The sequence below is a fragment of the Meles meles genome, chromosome 6 (assembly GCF_922984935.1).
Source record: "Meles meles chromosome 6, mMelMel3.1 paternal haplotype, whole genome shotgun sequence".
NCBI classification, from domain to species: Eukaryota; Metazoa; Chordata; class Mammalia; order Carnivora; family Mustelidae; genus Meles; species Meles meles.
The window spans coordinates 57445946-57463477 of record NC_060071.1 but is presented as its reverse complement, the minus strand read 5'-3'; the positions used below and the strand labels follow the sequence as shown (position 1 = coordinate 57463477).

At 44.6% G+C, this 17532-nt stretch overlaps 1 protein-coding gene across 1 annotated transcript in view; it reads left to right on the top strand.

Annotated features, from left to right (window-relative positions):
- The window catches only part of RYR3 (ryanodine receptor 3), a 513582-nt gene that overhangs the window by 494263 nt on the left and 1787 nt on the right, over positions 1–17532 (top strand). The window contains exons 93-102 of the mRNA XM_046008318.1: positions 2699–2829; positions 7218–7260; positions 7731–7858; positions 8281–8341; positions 8648–8794; positions 12749–12883; positions 13900–14056; positions 14458–14522; positions 14912–15012; positions 17386–17437. Of these exons, the coding sequence (XP_045864274.1) occupies positions 2699–2829; positions 7218–7260; positions 7731–7858; positions 8281–8341; positions 8648–8794; positions 12749–12883; positions 13900–14056; positions 14458–14522; positions 14912–15012; positions 17386–17437 (1020 nt within the window). The remainder of the gene's footprint in view (positions 1–2698; positions 2830–7217; positions 7261–7730; positions 7859–8280; positions 8342–8647; positions 8795–12748; positions 12884–13899; positions 14057–14457; positions 14523–14911; positions 15013–17385; positions 17438–17532) is intronic.

Below are 17532 nucleotides of genomic sequence, written 5' to 3'. Positions count from 1 at the left end.
GAAGCCTTGCTCTGGGAGTCCCTTTTCAGGCACTTCCTGTTGAGTTTTGTGGGACTAGAATCACCAGGCTAAGTCACACATGGAGCTAGTAATGAGGGCTGCTTCTGATCTGTGAACTTAGGTTAGAATTTTTACAGAAATGCTTTTCACCTTTCAGAGTGTGTTAGGTTTCAACTACTTAAGATAGCCGATGAAAACTTACTGGTGAATTACCATTTCAGTTACCTAGTGCTCTGTAACAGATTGCCCCCAAAACTTAGTGGCTTAAAACAACAATCATTTTCATTCTCTGGCTTGACTGGGCACATCTGAGCAGTCCCTCTGCTCTGCATGAAGGCAACCGTGTCAGCTACCATCTGTCAGCTTGGCTGGGCTGGACTGTCCAGGATGGCATGCTCTCGCACCTGGAACGTTGGCAAGGGAACAAACAGCTGGAAGGTTGGGCTCAGCCAGGGCTCTCTGTGAAGACTCAGGGCATCTCTGAGTCACAGGGGCAGCCCAGACTCATTGCTGCAAAGGAGGCGTGGGGGTGGGGGGTGGCACACAAGGGCATGAATATCAGGAGACTTAGTTCACTGGGGCCGTCTTCACAAACTACTACAGTTTTAGGATCTTCATATATTCGTACAAAGCCCTCTGTTCTGTTTTTGGTGTTCTAAGTCCAGTTCTGCTGCTACTAGACCACATCTTTTTTCTCATTACATTTTTTTTCTTCTCTTGATTGGAAGTCTCCTTGGCCATATACCATGCCATCTTTTCCCGGGAAGAGTCCACACATGTATTCCTGTCCTTGTGGCCATCACTTCCCCCGGTGAACTAGAGTATCCTGCAGGAAGTCTAGCTACCCCACTGGGGAGACCATGTGCCCTGACCCATGCTAAGTACCCCTTTGTAATGATGAAAGCACAGTCTGGAGCGAGGCTGCCTGGGTGGGACTCCCAGCTCTGCCACTAACCTCCCCATTCCTCTGATTACTCATCTGTAAAAATGAGTGTTATAATCATAACACCAACCCCTAAAAGTTGCTGGAAGTGTTCAATGAATTACTGTGTGTAACGGGACTCAGAACTCCAAACATAGTAACCACGAGAGCATGTTGGTGGTTTTCCTTAGTCTGGCATCCTGGACTTGTTGGCTTATTGGCTTGTTGGCTTCAGTACAGATACACCGGCTACTTAGAGAAAACAAAAGGTAAACACTAACCTTGGGAATAAAGACGTGGAGGTCCTCCTTACAAGAGTATATAAACCCTTAGAAGATTGAAGGGGGAATGCTTCGAATCCCAGAGATGAGTACTGCTCCAGTCCTTGGTAGTATTATTAGTATTATTATTATTCAGAATCTTCTCTGAATACAGCAGACATTAGTCAGAGTAGCTTTACCTTTGCTTTCCCTCCTACGTCATCCATTAGTGAGTAGCAATCACTGATTCCTCACAGTGTGCAGATGCCTATTGTTAGCCTTTGCCATCTTCCTGTCATTAGTCTTTTATCTTCTTGGTGGTGTTTTGTCATTTTAAAGAAAAAAAGGACAAGAAGTAACTTCACAAATGATTATCTAAATTCTGTCCTTTTTTCCTTGGAAATTAAGAAATAGTGTGGGGTATATGGATATCATGAGCTTTGAGAAAGAGTTACTGGAAGAAACGTTTTGGAGACCCAGGCCAGAGGGATGTTGCCATGTACCCAGTGGATTTCCGGCTGCGTGACAGGCCCTGGCTCTGTCTGCCATTAAGCTCTCCTGGCTAGAGGAGTGCTGGCCACTCACTTCCTGGGGTTTCAGTAGTCTCCTCTGACCTCACTAACTCTGTCCTTTGTTTGAAGCATGTGTGTTTGGTGATGGTTGGAGCAAGGAGATTACTTTCCCCTCCTTCTCTGTGTACCTTTTTGGTGTTAGGTCATCAGAGCCATGCCACCATCTCTAGGCTAAAATGACAGTGACAACTGGAAGAGAATGGGGAGCAATAGTCAGGAACCAGTAAATGTGCTGCTCTCAGGAAGAAAACTTCAATACTGAAAGAGCATATGGAGCCCAGTGAATCCTCTCCTCCTAGCTAGCAAACCATGTTTCATCAACCAAACATCAGTACCATGACATGAATATGACCATAGCCATTGAAGGGGGCTGGAATATGCCATGGTATTTCTGTGGCTGACCAATCCACTCTAGAACAGTTCATTTTCTTTCTAAATCTTGGTTCAACTCCAGTCTAGGAATCCTAGGGGACCTAACTCATTTGGCCTATGGACTGGTCTGAATATGGCCTTCTCCCCAGGATGGGTCAAGGAGTCTGGTTTGTATTACTATCAGCTATTTAATACAAACTTTGAAGGGTGGCCCCAATGAAACAGCTTTTTGGAGAGGGAGGCATATTAGCCAAAGGAATGAGAAGAGATTATTTGACTTTAGATCTACAGCAAGGCACCCAAAGAATCCTACTGCGAAGAAATTACTGCCTCAAGCACACCTGGCTGACTCAGTCAGAGGAGCATGTGTCTCCTGATCTCAGCGTCATGAGTTCAAGCCCCAGGTTGGGCATAGAGATTACTAACTAAAAAATATAAACATAAGAGAGAGAGGGTGAGAGAAAGAGAGATCACCGCCCTGTAGTTGGAAAGGCTAATTTGTGGGGAATTCTTAGGAGAGGGTGCTGTCATCTGAAAGCCTTCCCTAGTAACCAGCGTCTTCCCACTCTTAGGTCCCTCTGGTGGTATTCAAAAGGGAAAAAGAAATCGCCAGGAAGCTGGAGTTTGATGGCCTATATATCACTGAACAGCCATCTGAAGATGACATCAAGGGGCAGTGGGACCGCCTGGTAATCAACACACCGTAAGTGTCTCCCTCCCCTCCAACCCGAAAAGGAAAAGGATCTGTACTGTGAATAGAATGACATGTACTTAACCAGCCTTGGAGACTGATTAATAGAAAGCTTTTTTTTTGGGGGGGGGGGGCGTTCTAGGACTTATTTTCTCCACTGATTTCCTAGTAAAATAGCCTTTTCCCCCTCAAACCCTTGTGTATGTCTCTATGCATTTAATGGGGGACAGAGGATGTGATCAGGGAGTGCTGAGCATATTTAATTAAGACCAGATACTGTCTTAGGACAGTGACAAAAAAAATCATACTGTCCAGGACAGTATGATTTAGTTTTCCATGTTCAAGTTATACAGAATATTTCCCTGGCCCGGGGGTTCTGAGATCATCTGCTCGGCTTCTCCAGAGCTCCCATATGGCACAGCAGTTCGAGGACAGCACCACCACTGAAGTCTTCTCAGACAAGTGGCCTGATTGGTAATAGAACTCCTGCCATTATCACTTGGTAGGCAGTCCCTTGGGCACTTAAAATAGGGCCATCGGAGTGGGGCGGGGTGGGGAAGGATGCTATCACCTGTGGCATAAAGCCTGCTTTGTTGTAATTAGTACTGTGGTGAGAAAGAGCACTGATCCCTCAGATAGAGGTCAGCTCTGTCACTTAGTTGTCTGTGAAAGGGGCAAGGTAATGAAGCCTACTGAGCCTTGAGTTCCTTCTCATTAATCGAGACGCGAGACTACCACCTCCTGAAGTCCGGGAGGACCAATGAATGTATGTTACATGCCTGGTATGGTGCCTGGTGCGTGGTAGGCACCCAGCTGTTTGTCATTCCCTTTGTCTACCTGTTCAAAAAATGGCCATCATCATTAGCGAAGGGGATACTTGTGTGTTCACACCTGGGAGAGTGAGAGTTTCGAGGTAGATCAGTGTGCTGAGAGAGAAGAGATACGGGGCTAGATATGTAAACAGAGGTGACTGTGTTGAAACTCTTAGGTACGCCAGTTAAACTGTGCACGTCTGCAAACAACCACCCTGACCCCTGGGGGAAGAAAATTGCTCCTGATCCAGAGATGGTCAGGCAGGTCAGTAGGGAGGCAGCTCTCTAAAGTCACAACGGAGCTCTTTAAAGTAGTCTCTAGAACAGGAGGATGTGGGGTGGGGCGGTGAGCTTGCAGATCAAAAGCCTGTCCCCTGCTGCAGGTCCTCACCAATCCCCTCAAATAAGGAAAACGACTAAGCAGGGTTTCTGATACTTTGTCATCATATCACAGAAATTTGGGATACTATTAAATAATGTGATTCTTTGATCAGCTTTCTGCAATTATCAGTAATGCTTATATATGTGATACAGGTGATATGGCCTAAAAGTCCCAGTAAAAAGGCAGGTTAGTATCTAGAAATATAAGTATCTAAGGAGTTAATGAGATAAGTACACTAAAACGTCCCAACAAGGATATTTGCTGTTTTTTTATTTGAAGTGGTTTAAACGTCTATGAGTAGAGAAATGCATAAATAGGTTTTAAAATGTTTAGATAGATGGATCTTTTTTTTCCCCACAATAATGGCATCATAGCACATGTAGTCCTTCTCAGTAACCTACTTTTTATAGTCAACTACATATCAAAAAGAGCTGTCTTTTCTTTTTATATTGTTAAATACACATATTAAGAAAATATAAAATATATATCTTAAAGTACAGTAATGAACTACAAAGTTTTAAAAACGGAACCTTGCTCATAGCTTCCAAGTCCCAAACGTTCTCCCTGATCTCTCGCTGATCATAACCTCCCTAACCCCCACTTAACTACTCTCCTGGCTTTAGGGATATTCATTCTTTTCCTTTAGTATATAGTTTACCGCTTAGGTATGTGTCCCTAGAAGCGTTCTTTCACTTTGACTATTTTTGAACTTTGTGTAAATGTAATTATGCTATATGCATTACTTTTGTTCAACACTGCATCTGGGAACTCACCATGTTGATGTGTACGGCCATAGTTTGGTCATTCTCAAAACTGTGGCATATTTCATTATATGAGTATTTATCATATATGTCCTGTATTTATTCATTTTCCTGACAATGGATATCTCAACTGTTTCTACTTGCTGGCTCTTAGAAACAGTGGGACAATGAACACTTTTATACCTAAGGCTCTAGTAAAAGAGTTTCTCTAGAATAGAGACCAGGAAAGGAATTTGTTTAATAGTAGGAGATACAAATGTTTGTCTTGATTTACATTCCAGCCATCCCTCTGTGAGAGTTCCTGCTCCTTTGCCTCTTTGCCACACTTGTTAAGATACTCAGATAATTGTTCTAATTTGGTAGGTATGTAATAGCATCTCACTGTGCCTCTCCTTAATTTTTAAAGAGGTTGAGCTTTGATATATAGAAGTATTGCTTATTGATACATTTCCCTTCTGGAGGTTCTGTTGTCTACCTCACACTTTAAGGATTATTATCAAGTAAAATTATGTTTTCTATCTTCAAGGAGCTCACATACCTAGTCAGGGGACAAGAATACTCAGACCAAGGTGAGATCATGCCTGTGAAATGGTCTTGCCTGGAACCTTCAGTAAGTGGCCCTGTGGCATCACTTATGGAATTTTCCACTTAGGACAAAATGTGACCAAGGCTGAGTTGTACGTTATAGACCATTTGTATAAGGGATTTAAGAAAAAGGAGATTTTAGTGTGGACAGAGGAAGCCTGGAGTGATTTTTTTTTTATTTGCTTTGTTTATTTTAGGTTCTAACTGTAATACATGAAAAAAATCAAGTAGAAAAATGAACAAAGAAGAAAATCAAAACAATCCTTTCCATGCCTCTAGAGATAAATCTATTACCACTTTACTCTGTAAACTCAGCACTTGTTTTTGCTTTGAAGTGACATTTGGATGTTTGAAACAAAGAAATTGCTTTAGCTTACCCTCTCCCCCGTCCCTGCAAGAAAATTTTTTTGTTAAAATTGTCAGTGTGTTGGTGGGGAGGAGGGGAATGACATTTGCTGACAGTTATTTTTCTGAGGGGTCCATAAGCAGAGGGAGATCCTCACTTCCTTATCACCAGCTTGGGGTGGTCTTTATAGAATAGGAGACTACTGTGTTCCAGAGTCAGGAAGAATGGACTCAAATTAAGGAAAACAGAACTAAAAATGCATGCACCGATGGCCAGAGGTTCCTTGGCTACAGTCTGGACTCACAAGGGATCTCTCCCAGGGAAGATCAATCATTGTGGAACGGAGAAAAAAATTTTTTTTTTAATTAGAAATAAAGTTGGAGCGCCTGGGTGGCTCAGTGGGTTAAAGCATCTGACTTTGGCTCAGGTCATGATCTCAGGTTCCTGAGATCGAGCCCCGCATCGGGCTCTCTGCTCAGCAGGGAGCCTGCTTCCCCCCATCTCTCTCTGCCTGCCTCTCTGCCTACTTGTGATCTCTGTCGGTCAAATAAATAAATAAAATCTTGAAAAAAAAAAAAGAAGGAAGGAAGCATGCAAGATGGGGAGCGGCAGAGGGAGAGAGAGAATCCCAAGCAGGCTCCCCGCTGAGCATAAAGCCCCATTTGGGCCTCCATCTCATGACCCTGAGATCATGACCTGATCTGAAATCAAGAGTCGGATGCTTACCCGAATGAGCCACCATGTGCCCCAGGAAAAAAATATTTTAAGTGGTTTTTGCCAACATACCTGAAAGTGACAGTTCCTCCTAGATTTAATAATTACAAACTCTTTGCAGTGAGCTGCTATAAGTTACTAGGCTGAAGAAAGACATTCCTCTGGGGGGTTAGGGATGGTGTGGTAAAGGGAACTACCTCTGAAAGACAGAGGGATCTAATTCCCTGAGAAAAGCAGACCCCACAGGAGTTATATGGAGATGGAGAATAGAGTGGAAGAGCACTGTGGTTAAGAAAAAACCCACATACATGAACTAAAGGGATTCCCGTACCAGAACCATCAAGTTAGGAAACTTGTCTGTACTTCCCACCACTGTATCCCTATCACTTACCCCAGGGACCAACATAAAGTTTAAGTGCTCCATGAATGAAGCCCGAAGGCATGTGTTTCCCTATAGGGCTTCTAGTTATACTGGGATCTAGTTATACTTGTTTCTAGTTATACTGGGATCAAGAAACATCTCCTTGCTTCTGTCTAGTCTTCCATCACAAATCCTGGCTCTTTATCATATTTCTGAGGCAGAAAATGCAGAGTGGCTCTCCAGGTGTTTCAGAAGTCAACACAAAGAAGCAAAACCATAGATCAGTTAGATCTGTGATGACTCTGAGCTTCAATCAGTCTGAATTCTTGAACGAGCAGAACAAAACCCAAGGAGATCCTAGATCCGGACACAGATCTCACAGCTCCATGATATGTTTGCCTTGATGTTAAGAACCTCCCCTTTTCATTTTCTTTTTCAGATCTTTTCCTAATAACTACTGGGACAAGTTTGTTAAGAGAAAGGTATGCCTTGTCAGTTGGTGGGGCTGGTTTCCATGACCACCAAAGAAATGGGAGATTTTTTTTTTTAAGTTCTACATACACAAACATGAATAAATTTGCTGTTGCTTTTAGGATGGTATCTTGAACAGAGTAAGTCACAGAAGGTTTTTTGTATGAACATATGTAGGTTTTGGCTCCATTCTTATACTCCCTGCCCTAAACTGCTTAACACAATCACTACTTTCTGCGTACTAGTTTTCTTCTCCCCTCCAAATAGATATCAGCTTGAAGAGTAGTTTTCACTTGGTCTCTTTCATTCCTGTTTTCTCCCGGGGTTATTTTTTTCCTCCTCATTTTCCTGTTGCATTTTGAGTCCTGTCTTCATCAACTCCCTGAAAGAGCCCGGAGCATGGGGAAGCTCTGAAGGCCTCGGGGCTGGCGATGGCACAGTGATGTGCAGCCCAGGCTGCCCTGTTGCCCTCTCTCTCCAGGTGATCAACAAGTACGGCGACCTCTACGGAGCAGAACGCATTGCGGAACTCCTGGGTTTGGACAAAAATGCCCTGGATTTCAGCCCAGTCGAAGAGAGCAAAGCAGAGGCGGCCTCTCTGGTGTCATGGTACAGAGCTCAGGAGTTCAAATCCCAAGTCTGGCCCAAGGGGATCCTTTGTTTTTCCAGCTCTCCTCTGTGTGCCAGAGGGAGGGACTACAGCACACCCATGGGTGCTCAGGCTCTTCTCTGGCTTAGGTGTTTTCTTTTAGGTTCTGATATCCTGGGAGAACGCGGCCTCAAAAACCTTAAAGACCTCCCAGCTTTTATGCCTGTTCGAGCTGAAAGAGAAATACTAATTAAAATTTCAAGATGCGTGATTCAGCCATTCTCAGTCTCCTGGGGAACACCACATACAACCTGATAAAGCTCAAAGCTGTGTTTAGATTATTAAACCTGAGAGAAAAAAACTTAATTTTTCCAAAACCTTATTAAACACTTAACTAAAGTCTGACATTTATAAGTTTTAAAAGGTTTTTGTTCCCCTTCAGGCTGAGTTCCGTTGACATGAAGTACCATGTCTGGAAGCTGGGAGTTGTTTTTACCGACAACGTGAGTATGGCTCCCGGAAAAACAAGATCCTGCGCTGTGGGGTCAGGGGTGTCATGGGATGCCCTAGGGCCACACGCTAGGGTGGGTGCCAAGAAGATTCAATGCTTGCTTGTCAAAGATGGATGCCCTTCCTGGTGCTGGGGGAACAGTAGTGCGGAAGGCAGGTGGGCTTTCACTGGGCAGTTCTCCGGCCAGTCACAGCACCTCAGCTGCTCAGTATCTAGGAAAAAAATGGTTTCATGGGCCCATAAGGAGGCACGAATGCTTGAAAGGTTGCTCAATTGCCTCTCCGTCCTTTCTGCACAGTCCTTTCTCTACCTGGCCTGGTATACCACCATGTCAGTCCTGGGCCACTACAACAACTTCTTCTTTGCTGCTCATCTGCTGGACATTGCGATGGGCTTCAAGACGCTGAGGACTATTCTGTCATCTGTAACTCACAACGGCAAGCAGGTACTTGGGTCTATACTGGGCAGAACAGGAGAGGCCTAGATGTGGGTCGGGGGAAAGAAAGTCAGCAGCGGGTGATACACTGGTGTATGCCAGGAAGGTGTGTGTCATGGCGTGTGGTCCACGCTTCTTGGCCAAACACGTGAACTAGTAGATTGTTACTGCAGAACTGCAGCTATCACTGAAGAGATGTAAGACCTTGGTATAGAAACCCTCAGCACTTAGATCATCCAGGAGAAAGGGGGAGGGAAGGAGGTGATGGACATATCAGAATCGCTCTGGAGACTTTTTCTGGTTTGCTCTTTCCTCCACGAATCTGATACATTCCCTGGGGGTTGGTAAGCAGGCTATGCAATTTGGAAGCTCCCCGGGTGCTTACCTTGATTGTGGCACCATTTGACAATGTATACATATATTAAATCATTATTTTGTACACCTTAAAAAATAGGGATTCCAACTAGAAAAAAAAAAGTCAAAATTGACCTTTAATTGTTCTAAAATGAAATGTGCCAGAATCAGATCTGTAAATACGGATTAAGAAGCAATCACTTAGACATACACACACACATACACACACACACACACACACGTCTGTACCTCTGTCTACGTAGACATGGCTCTGTCCAGCCTCATCGATATCCAGTCTGTTTTCTGCAGTGTTGTCAGGGGCAATCCCTTGATTAAAATCCTCTGACGGCTCTTTTTGTCAACAAATTCAAACTCCTTAGCATTTCATTCCTCATTAAGTGCAATTTTGTAAATAATACATGAGTTCCCTCCCATTTATAAACCTTCTTGTAGGAGAGGGGGAAAATAAAGAAGTTAATATGGGCCCAGCTTTGTACAGCCATTATGGAAAACAGTATGGAGGTTCCTCAAAAAATTAAATCTAGGACTGCCACATGATGTAGCAGTCCCATTTATGTGTATATGTCCAAAGCCAATGAGATCACTATATCAAAGAGATACCTGCATTCCCATGTTCAGTGAAGCATCATTATTCATAATAGTCAAGATATGGAAAAAACCTAAGTGTCCATCAATGGATGAATGGAAGAAAATGTCATATACACATACAATGGAATATTAATTAGTCATAAAAAAAAAGCAAATCCTGGGATTCGCAGCAATATAGAGGAACCATTAATGTTAAGGGAGATAAGCTAGACAGAGAAATACAAATACTGTATGATCTCACTTATATGTGGAATCTAAAGAAATTGAACTAGAGGGGCACCTGGGTGGCTCAGAGGGTTAAAGCCTCTGCCTTCGGTTCAGGTCATGATCCCAGGGTCCTGGGATCGAGCCCCGCATCGGGCTCTCTCCTTGGTGGGGAGCCTGCTTCCTCCTCTCTCTCTCTCTCTCTCTCTGCCTGCCTCTCTGCCTACTTGTGATCTCTCTCTGTCAAATAAATAGATAAAATCTTCAAAAAAAAAAAAAAAAGAAATTGAACTAGAACCAAAGAGTAAAATGATGGTTGCCAGGGGAAAGGGGGCACGTCAGTCAGAGAATACAAACTTTTAGCTATGAGATGAATAAATTCTGGGAATCTAATGTAAAGCAGGGTACTTGTAGTTAAAAATACTGTTTCGTGTACTTGAAATTTGCTAAGACAGTAGATCTGGTATTCTCACAGCAGGCTCCCCCACCCAGTAACTGTGTGAGGTGACAGATATGTTAATTACCTTGATTGTGGCACCATTTCATAATGTATACATATATTAAATCATTACTTTGTACACCTTAAAAAATAGGGATCCCAACTAGAAAAAGAAGTCAAAATTGACCTTTAATTGTTCCAAAATGAAATGTGTCAGAATCAGATCTGTAAATACAGAGAACCGATGGTTGCCAGAGGGACGGGGGTTGATGGATTGGGCAGAATGGGTGAAGGGAGTGGGAGGCACAGGCTGCCAGTGAGGGGATGAATAAGCCGTGGTAATACAAGGCTCAGCGCAGGAAAGATAGTCCTTGGTACTGTGGTAGCGTTGTGTGTGGTGACAGATGGGAACCGCACCTCTGCTGAGCACAGTGTAACATACAGAGATGCTGAATCACCACATTGAGCACCTGGAACTAACGTAACATTGTCCACTATACTCGAATTTCTAAAAGATAAAAGGTTTTGGATCATCGGGCGTTAGGGTGGTTTATTTTCTCTAGGTTTCTGGTAGTAGCCACAGTCATTGTTTCTTGTTTGGTTGATGATAAAAAGAATGGAGAAGAGCCAGAAATACAGATTTGCTGCCACATACAAGCCGCTCAAGTCTAGGGAGGTAGTAACAGAACCCGTGATCTAGATGTTTGCGTAGAGTGTTAAATGCTTCCTTACAGGTTCCTGGGAGAAAGGCCCTTGTGTATTTTTACATGTGTGTCTTGGGAACTTTGATCCTATAAAGGCAGTGTTTCCCAAAGTGTGATCTGTGGAACACCAGTTCTACAGTTCAGTCTTTTAGAATTATTTCCTTTCCCTTTACTCAGATATTGAAACTTCAGTTTTTGATTTGGCTTAATGGCATTACACAAAACTGTACCTTAAATGGAAAGCTTAAACAATGAATTCCTTATACGGGCTTGCTAAATAAACTCTGGCAAGATTGTGAAAAACAAAACAATACTAGCAACTGTGCCCAGTTTGTGCCTTGGGCCAGGTACTGTGACAGGCACAACTTACTTTGTAAGGTAGACGTTATGCTCACTTGACAGATAAGAGAACTGAAGCTCAGAGAGGCTAAGTGTCTCACCCAAGACCACACAGCTGCTAGGTGACAGAACTAGCCCATTTCTTCCTTGGTGCAAAGCCCAGGTTCTTGGTTTCTAAAACCAACTGCATTCTGTGAGGTCCGCTGTCTGAGGTTTGGTAAGTTATTATTCATCAAAGAAGTCTTTGAATATTTTTCTTCTGGTATTTATCTCAGTACTCATGCTTACCCCTTTGGTGTAGCAACTCAAAACTCGAGAGCAAAGCTCTTATCTCAGTAATGACTGTGATCTCCACCTCTCCAGCTCAGCCCCAACCTCTCCAATGGGCCATTGAGCAGATCCTGCATCATGCTATTTAGAGTACTTCCTCCAGCCAAGAAACAAGCTTGCCTTATGACCCCTGCAAAGGTTCTAGGCAGATTTCTTGATTATGAAAAATGTCACTTTGCTGAACCATCATAAATAATTCTTATGGCAGTGTCGAAGCTGTGACAATTATCCATTCATGGTTATTTATGAAAACATGTAATTTAGGGACACCCACCAGTCCAAAGAAATTTTCTTTAGAAGCGGTGTTAGAGTGGAAGCCATATTGTGAAGCCTCCACTTGCGGCCATCTCTGCGGAAAAGCAAGGGCCCTCCTCCTAGTTCGGTCACTGCTCAGTCCTTAAATCCCTCCTTACATTGCTGAGGCCCAGCCCATGCCCCTGGCATGTGACTGCTGGGGCTGCTCTCACAGAATACCAGGCTGGTGGTGTAAACAACAGACATTTATTTCCTCTCAGTTCTGGAGGCTGGGAGTCTAAGATCAGGGTGGAGGCAGACCTGGTTTCCTTCAGAGGCCTCTCTCCTTGGTTTAGACCTGGCTACCCTCTTGCTTTTTCACTTGATCTTCCCTCAGTGCCTGCAGCTCCCGGCGTCTCTTTGTGCCCTAATCTCTTGGAAGAACTCCAGGTAGACTAGAGCAGGGCCCATTCTAAAGCCATCATTCCAATTTACCTTCTTAAAGGCCTGATCTCCAAATCCAGTCACATTCTGAGATGCTAGAGCTTATGAATTTGGGGGAGATAGAATTTAGTTCCACAATTACAGTCTTCTCCCCAGAGCCCGTTCTGTCCACCTGCAGTAGGACAGCCTTCGCTGCCACTCGCTCCTCTGTCCCCTTTCCACCTCACCTTTCTTGTTGCCTTGGAGTCTCCTGAGAAGCTCTGGAGGAGACCCACCTCCTTTCTCCTGTCTCCCTCCTGCCCCCAGCTGGTTCTGACTGTCGGTCTCCTGGCCGTGGTGGTTTACCTCTACACCGTGGTGGCCTTCAACTTCTTCCGCAAGTTCTACAACAAAAGTGAAGACGATGATGAGCCCGATATGAAGTGTGATGACATGATGACGGTGAGAGCCCATCACCGACAGAGATTAGAGCAGAATACAGGTCTCCTCCAAAAGGGGGAAGTGTCCCCGAGAGAGGGAAGGAGCCAGGTTGCAGAAGCCCAGGTGGAAAGACCACACTGCAGGGGTTGGGGGAGGGCTGTTCTCCTCCATCTGTGCTTGTGTTAAAGATGCCAGTTACCTTTATCTGAACGTGAATGGACCTGAAGCTAAATTTCTTGGAAGCCCAACTTTGGTTCTTTGAGATCTGAGAGGGATCTATTCCCAGGAAACTGGTGCTCAGTTTATTCCAACAGACTTGATGGGGTTCTTTCAGAAGAACTACTATCATCTGAAAAAAAGTGTCAGAGCAGCAGGCTGGAGGGGAGGGGAGGAGGTCTTGCTGTCCAGCCAGCCGCTCGCACGTGGGCAAAAAGGGCAGAGCTCCAGCTGAGCTGGCAGAGGGAGAGGACCAGTGTGACCAGCATGCATTCCACACTACCCCTGGCTTTCCACGATCACTGCCTTTCCTTTGCACCTTGCCCCTCCAAGTAGGACGGCGCCCTGCTCTGGGAGCCAGCTCCTGGATGCCTGTACTGGTTCACACAGGTAGCCCCGGAGGAGAAAAAGTCTCCTCACGGACACAGCAGGAATCCCTGCCCTCGCGGGTACATAGGGGATGCAAAAGTAGAGGAGGCCTTTTCCGGAGGTAGCACTTTAAATGAAGGCAAACTACTGTCTGGTGAACGCGTGTTCCTCAGGTCCCAGAGCTGGTTTAACTTATACATGCCCTACCTGAATTCTCTCTTTTAATGAGCGAAGAATCTCTTTTAAAGACTAAATGTAACAAGTCTTGCCACCTTCCGAGACCCCACGCTGACCAGTGGGCATTGAGGCCAGCAGCTAAAAGCGTTGAGGACAGACATCACCGGGGAGCGCCGTCATGCTGGGACCCGGCTGTGTGAAAGAACTAACAACCACCGTGCTCAAAACAAAACTCTGTGATTTTGACCTGAACTGCCAGTATTTTTCTTCTCTAGTGTTACCTGTTCCACATGTATGTGGGAGTGAGAGCTGGAGGGGGCATTGGCGACGAAATTGAAGACCCTGCTGGTGACCCTTATGAGATGTACCGCATTGTCTTTGACATTACCTTCTTCTTCTTCGTCATTGTCATCTTGCTGGCCATCATTCAAGGTATGGTGGCCAGTTATGTTAAGTATGAGTGGGCCTTATACCTAGTTCTTGATCTTTATCTATGACATTATATAGAGAGGTTTATACATTCACTTACAAGTTAACTCAACAATTTACTGAGCATCTACTATGCATGCACGTGGCTAGGCATAAAGCCAGAGATACACCCAGACACTGACACAAGAACCCTGAGAATTGGAATGGAGGACCACCCCTTACCTCCTTTTATCCCCCACTCTGAGCTGGTTATCTCCTTCTCACTCTGCTTCCTAGTTTTGTGAGGTTTTTTGATTTTTTTTTTTTTTCTCCAAAACAACATAGCTCTACCATTGAACCTCTGCCCGGAGCCTCTGAACAGATTACTTTAAACCCTTTATCTGTCTTTGTATTTAAAATACCAGGTCTTATTATTGATGCTTTTGGAGAGCTAAGAGATCAGCAGGAACAAGTGCGAGAAGATATGGAGGTAATCTTTGACTAGCTCCAATGCTTATTTCTGTATCTTGTGGAAAATGGGTTTAAGTAATCGGGTCTACTATTATGTAGGTCCAGTCTTAGGCAAATGAATGACAAAATTTGCTTGCCGTGCCTGTCTGCCAGCTCCGGGTGCGCTGTGTCTGCCTCACCCTCTCTGCTCTGCACCACCCTGCTTCCCCACCTGCCACCCGGCTGCCTCCACCGCGCTCTGCTAGCTAGGCGTTGATGACGGGACACCGCGGAGAGGACTAATAGCCAAAAGCATGAGAGAGAGACATATTTTTCATCATCTGTCCATTCAGAGACCAGCAGCCCTTTCCCTCCTGCCTATAATGTCACGTGTACTAATGCCTTTACTGCTTCTCTTATTCATCTTAGACTAAATGTTTCATCTGTGGGATTGGCAATGACTATTTTGACACGACTCCTCATGGCTTTGAAACACATACCTTACAGGAGCACAACTTAGCCAACTATTTGTGAGTATCCGTGGTCAACAGAGGTGACAGTGGCTGGGGGAAGGAGCCGCAGAGCAAAATACACAGTTATGTCATAGGGTTCCCCCCTGTGCATGCCATTTCTGCCTGTTTCTCTGAAAAAGTAGAGGCAGTTAGGAAAAAACTTTAAGGCGTCTCAACGAGCTTTGTCCGTATTCCCTGCCTTTCTGGGCTTTGACAGACGTGTGCTATGGCCTTTCCCTGCACCTCACAAAGGTCAGCCTGTACACCTGCGATGAGACCCCATGCCTTCCTCATATCCCATAACTACAGCAATTTCTTTCTCTACCAGATTTATCCTGTCACCATGCAATTGTTATTTTTTTTTATCCTAAACAAAGAACAAAGCCTGCCACCCCATTTCTACTTCCCGCTCTTGCCCTGCTTTCTTTCCCTTCCAGTAAAACTTAAAAGTGTCTGTGCTTACTGTCTTCGATTCTTCTCTTCCCATTCTCCTTTGAACCCACCCCAGTTAGGCCCCTCCCTACCACACTTGCTCCTGCTGAGGTGGTCCACCAGCTGCCTGTTGCTGGGTGCTGTGGTCACTTTGTAGGCCTCACCCCACCTGTCCTCTCCTGGGAACACACAAGCTCCAGGAGAGCAGGATAGTTGTGGGACACGGGTGTTTCATACCGCTGTATCCTAGCACATGGGGTAGAAGTCCTTGGCCCCCAGAAGGTGCTAATAAGCATTTCACTTGTTCTGAGGTCAAGCTGTCACTCGGAAACAAGTTATTCAGAGCCCATTATGTACCCTATGAAGCTTCTATCTTAAAGAGACTCTGAAAGGGCAGGTAATCTCTGAATGTATCTATATCTCTGTAAGTGATCATTTTCAAGAAAAGGCAAAAAGCTGCTCCCCGGCTCATGTCTTCCCTTCTGGGTCTACATTTTATTATTCAGGAAAAACCAATCTTTAGGATGGAACAGGCCTAGCCTTTGGGAAAGTTATTATTGTCAAAAAGAAGTATCAAAGACCTATCTTTTTGCTAGAATACCTTATATACTCGAAGACAAAAGCACAAATTAAAAAAAAAAAAACTTTAACATATCCTTCCTCAAGTCATGAGTATGCATCACTGTTAACTCTCATGAAGAGTTTCCATCTTAATGGAGGCGATCAGAATGGATGTCCTTCTAGAAAAGGTGAGCACCTGGCCCTTTGTCAGGACCCGTGAGTAGAGAAATGTGAAAGGGTGTTGTGATGCTGTCCCCCTTCGACATCCTCCCTGGGCACTACATAATATAATAATCTCCCTTCTGGCACTGCTAGCAGCATGCTGGAGGAGAGAGAACCCATCTTGTTCATATTTGAAACTCCCCTGAAAAATGGTGCTTTGTCAAATAAATGTGCCGGGAACTAATGTCTTCCATCCCCGAGTCTCGAACATGATAAAGCTATTGGCCTTCTTAAGGACAAGGAAGGAAGGAATGAAATCTTTTTATCGCTGCTGAAGCTACAGATCTAAGGAGACCCTGAGAGAATTTGAAGTCTGGAGCTCAGGCTCTCCCCGTCCCCAGTCCTGTCTTTGAGGGCACAAGACTGGCTCCTTTGAAAGTGGTCTCTGAGATCCTGCAGTGTGAACTGAAAGACCAGCCCCGGCTTCCGTGGATACTCGGATGAACCGGATGAACAGACTCGAACCCTAGCCACACCGCCGTTAGCACTGGCATTTCTCAGAGGTCTATAATAAAAAACTCCTTCTAGAAGAGAACAGCTTAATGAGGTTACATATTTTCTACCTTTTCCATGACCTATCCTTGAGAAACACACAATTTTAGTTCTACGTTCAGCCATTAAAAATCATATGGTAGGAGTTTTGGTTACCCTTTCATTGTTTAGGATTTTTATTTTTTTGGAGAAAGAGCACATGGTGGTGGGGGGATAGGGCAGAAGGGGGTGTTAAACTGGCTCCATGCCCAGGGCCGAGCCCCACACGAGGTTTGATCCCAGGGCCCTAAGATCACGACTTGAACCCAAACCAAGTCAGACATTCAACTGACTGAGCCACCCAGGTGCCCCCAGTTAGGATTTTTTAAAAAGGCAGCCAAGGGGCGCCTGGGTGGCTCAGTGGATTAAGCCGCTGCCTTCGGCTCGGGTCATGATCTCAGGGTCCTGGGATTGAGCCCCGCATCAGGCTCTCTGCTCCGCAGGGAGCCTGCTTCCTCCTCTCTCTCTGCCTGCCTCTCTGCCTACTTGTGATCTCTCTGTCAGATAAATAAATAAAATCTTAAAAAAAAAAAAAAAGGCAGCCAAAATTCTTCTCACAAGTAATGGTAAAATTTCTCCTCACAAAAAGACTAACCCAAGTAATATTGTCTTTTTCTCACTTATATTTTTTTCCTCTTGTTCCAGGTTCTTCCTGATGTACCTGATTAATAAAGATGAGACAGAACACACGGGTCAGGTGAGAAAATGTGTTAAGACTCGTACCCCTTTTAGAAGTCTTCAGACTCAACAGAACATAGGATGTCTGAAGTAGATAGATGACTTCATTTGTTT